General features: G+C 43.1%; 1 protein-coding gene across 1 annotated transcript in view; it reads right to left on the reverse strand.

Annotated features, from left to right (window-relative positions):
- Positions 1-4,262, reverse strand: part of Itsn1 (intersectin 1 (SH3 domain protein)) — a 195,520-nt gene that overhangs the window by 57,671 nt on the left and 133,587 nt on the right. The window contains exons 22-23 of the mRNA XM_013027430.1: positions 2,361-2,520; positions 489-694 (exon numbers count right to left, since the gene is read on the reverse strand). Coding sequence (XP_012882884.1) covers positions 489-694; positions 2,361-2,520 — 366 coding nt within the window. The remainder of the gene's footprint in view (positions 1-488; positions 695-2,360; positions 2,521-4,262) is intronic.

Raw genomic sequence — 4,262 nt, forward strand, 5'->3', positions numbered from 1 at the left:
CATGCAAGGCAAGGACTCTACCACTGAGCCACCTTCCCAGCCCCCGCAGTTTATCTTCTTAAAGCTCATAATTTATCCTGAACACCTACAAGGCTGGAATAAACTGTAATCCTATAGAGTCCATGCTATAAATATCTTAATAAAAAAGGTAATTTATTCTTCTAATTATGCCCCCAAATACTCTGGGTTTCTAAGTGTTGACACATATCTGGTACATACTGGGTAGTAAGCACAAAGAGAACAGAATTTCCATCCAATGCACAAATTTTCTAGGCCTCAGGATTCTTTCTTAAATAAGTCAACAAAAAACAAGATATATAAGTTCCCATGCAGGAAGGAAAACAATCTACTTCCGTATACTCTAACTTTTGTAGTTAAAAGATCCAGAAGATATAATCTACCTACTCCCATCTGTCCATCTTAACCAGTACAAACAGTAATTTGTTGCCTAACATTGTTTATATCAAATAGAAACAGATAAAAAATACCTTGTTGATTTCCTTATGGGCCCTGAAATGAGTTTCACGTAAGACTTGGGGAACCAACCCTTCTGACCTTGAACTTCTCCAAACCACCACATGTCTTGCTGTTCCAGGACGGTGATGACATCATTTTTGTTAAAATTTAAATGGTTGTCTTTTTTGGCTCTCCAAGGATATAGGGCTTGTGCTTGTAGCCCCTCTACCTTTTCACCCTTGTGTGGAATAACATAAGGACCTCTCATTACATTTCAGTTCATCAATTCAGGCAGACATAAACATAAGAAGCACACAAGGGATGCAGCCAGTGCAGCATCCTGATGCCTCACCCACTCTTGGTAATAGTTATTTTCCACAAGTGGAAGGAAAAACCCTACCGGCCCATTCAAGGAGCCATCATCCTTGCCGGCTAGACTTCTCTACCACAGGCCAGGAGTCATACTTCTTCAGTTGACCTTGGCTGAGTGCCTTTTATATTCCGATTTTATTTTCACTCTCAAGTTGCCCAGCATATCTAACCTGATTTGGATTTCCAGTGGAGGATTAACACTAGAGAAGATTCTTTTAGGAGACTTCATAACTGATGCTTTGGTTTAGGTGCACTCAGGAAAATACACTGTGCACTGTATTGTGCTTGCTTTAGTTCCTTTCCAGAAAAAAACAGCGTTTCATAAATCCATTGCTTTGGTAGCATACATACATTGCAATTACCACTTATCATGTGGCCATGTTACAAAGGGTGTTACAAAGAATGAAACACCATCTCTGTCTCCCCCAGATAACTTGTAGTAACACACTTTATTGACTGGAAAACATTATAAAAATGGACAGTATAATGGGATTAGCAAGGAACTCACAGTTACTAGGGAAGAAAGAAATAAGGACAACTCACAGTTACTAGGGAAGAAAGAAATAAGGACAACTGAATAAGCGACCTGGCAGAATGAAACAGGCTATTCCCTGTGGGAATGGAGAGAAAAGAGAAGTGAGTTCTGTGTGAGAGGATCAGGGACAATTCCACAGAAGAGGAGCCTTTTGATATGGGTCTTGAAGGATGAGAAGGGTGTTTGGATCTAGCGTTTAGAAGGAAGGGCACTCCAGGCTGAAGGTACAGCGCAGGCAAAGGCCTTGAGGTAGCACACGGTATGGACTGCAAAGGATCTGGGAAGAGAAGCACAATCCAAGGCTGCATGTAGCCTCGGCGCATGGAGGGGTGTAGGAGGAGATGAGGCTGGAAAGGCAGGGTGAGGCCCTTATTATCGTTTAAAAAACTGTATCATGAAATATGAGCAAATAAATCAATCTTCAATTATCCACATAAATGAACAGGAATAATGGATAATGTGCAAAGAGAGTTGGTCTAGAACCAGTTTGCAGTTGTCCTTGCAAATTATTTTTATTTTTGCGTTAAGATATGGTTGTGATAAATGGGGAATTTATAACAGGTCAAGTAAGTTCTGTGTCTATGTAGATGTCCTCTAAATTGTACTACTCTTTATGGGGTGCCCCCTATTTCCTGCCCTTTTAGGCCATAGAACTGAGGTGGTTTCTCTACACTCCAAGTCTTCCAGGAGCACACAGCTGTAAGCTTCCATTTGCCTCTTCTCACAGTGATTGCCCTTCTGCCCTGTCTAATCCTCTCTCCACTGCTTCGTGGATTTCTCTACCAGGATGGACCTTAGGACCAGTCCTTCCTCCTGTGTCAGAACATTTGAGGATGGCTCCCACTAACCTTTGCTGTGTCAGTCTTCTAATCCAATCCCCTTCTCCAGGATGGGCCCTGATGAGCCCCACCCAAGATTACCTAGAACAATTCTGATAGCTTGGCAGCTGTTAATTCTAACCACCCTAAGTCTTCACATGCTTCCTGCCTGCTCTTACCTGGCCCAGCACAGGAGATGGGGAGGAGCCAGTTGCTGTGGCTGGGGTAAAGGCTGATCTCTGCCTCAACTGGCCCGCACTGGGTACTGTGAGAGAAGGCTGGGCTGCCCATGCATCCCAGTTATCTGTCTCTGGTTTCTCACTTGTGCTGGTGGGCCACCTGGAAGGAGAAGCACCCTCATAAATAGCAAGCACTCAATGTACAGCATTAAAGTACAATCTCCCCCACCCCTAGCCCCCATAGAATACCCTCTGGGCCCAGTACATTTCTGTGGCATTCCACAGTTAAAGGACAAGGAAGACAGGGAAAAGTGCCAGGCTTAGGTTGGAGTCTGAGCTTCACACACTAGCAATGACTCTCAGGCAAATTATAAACCTGATTTCCTCATTGAACAATATCTTGCCACTCACCTGAGATATATGATAGGGAAACACTCTGAAATGCTATAGCACTAGAGATGTATCTCACAGTAAGGATTATCACCATTTCCAGAAACCACAGCTAAATGAGAAAACAAGAAATGCCCCAGGTGCAAACATGTCAGCCTGGCAGCCAGGACTGCTCCGTGTAGCCTACCCCCCAGCAAGCACTTGGTCATGAGCTCACACGCCATGATGATCTTGTACAAGGGGCTTCTACAGAGCAGCCAGTTTTCTTGATCTTGGGACAATTCTAGTTTTGGGATCTCTTAATTTTAGATAAAACACATTTATTTAAATACAGACTTAAATGCAACTTACTATTATCTTTATAAACATGTAAACAAGTTTGAGAATCAAAAGAATTCCTTCATTAGATTGCAAGTCCTGATTTGGGGTTTGGAAAATGAGATGCTTATAACTGTAGCAGTAACTTTCACACCATGTATTTACTGAGGAAGACAAGTACACTGATCTGATCCACAGCAAAAAAACAAATTCTGGAAAGCCTGGTATTCGTCTTCTGTTTTAACTGAGGCTTCAATTTAGAAAGTCAAAATCAGAAGAATAAAAGAGAATTTGAACTTGGAAGTTATGTCAATGGAAGGCTTTTTTTTTCTTTACTAAAACCAGAGATTATACAAGGAGGATCTTCTTTGGCACCTTCAATATTATATGAAAATATAAGGCTGGCGTGGAGGTGCACACTTGTAATCCTAGATACTCAAAAGGTAGAAATCAGGAGGATAATGGTTGGAGGACAGCCTGGGAGAATTGTGGTTCAAGGTTAGCTTGGGCAAAAAGTTAATGAGACTCCACTTGAACAGTCTATCTGCAAAGGAAACATAGGGATGAGGGTCTGGTCTAAGGCTAGCCCCAGGCAAAAAACTAAAAAACATGAGACTTCTATCTGGGAAAAAAAAAGCTAGCTGCTGGTGGCTCACACCTGTAATCCCAGCTACTCAGGAGGCTGAGGATTGTGGGTTGAAACCAACCCCAGGCAGTAAAGTCCATGAGACTCTTATTTCCAATAAACCACTCAAAAACCGTAAGTGGGGCTGTGTCTCAAAGTGGTAGATTGCTAGCTTGAGCAAAAGAGCTCAGGGACAGCGCCCAGGCCCTGAGTTCAAACCCCATGAACAACAACAACAACAACAAAAGAAAAGGAAAGAAAAAGAAAAAAGAACTAAAACAAAAACAGGGAGGGGTGGGAGGTGGGGAAGAGGGGCGCATGGCTCTAATAAGCCTATAAACCTGAATGTGAAATCCTGGTTCTGAAGGGAAGGGGAGAGGGTGGGCAGAGACAAAGGAAATATGTATGTATGAGAAGCTTGTGCGCTAGCCAGGCGCTGGTGGCTCACGCCTGTAATCCTAGCTACTCAGGAAGCTGAGATCTGAGGATCGCGGTTCAAAGCCAGCCCGGGCAAGAGAGACCATGAGACTCCTATCTCCAATAAACCACCAGAAAACCGGAAGTGGCAC

Source organism: Dipodomys ordii, unplaced genomic scaffold, assembly GCF_000151885.1.
Source record: "Dipodomys ordii isolate 6190 unplaced genomic scaffold, Dord_2.0 Scaffold104, whole genome shotgun sequence".
NCBI classification, from domain to species: domain Eukaryota; kingdom Metazoa; phylum Chordata; class Mammalia; order Rodentia; family Heteromyidae; genus Dipodomys; species Dipodomys ordii.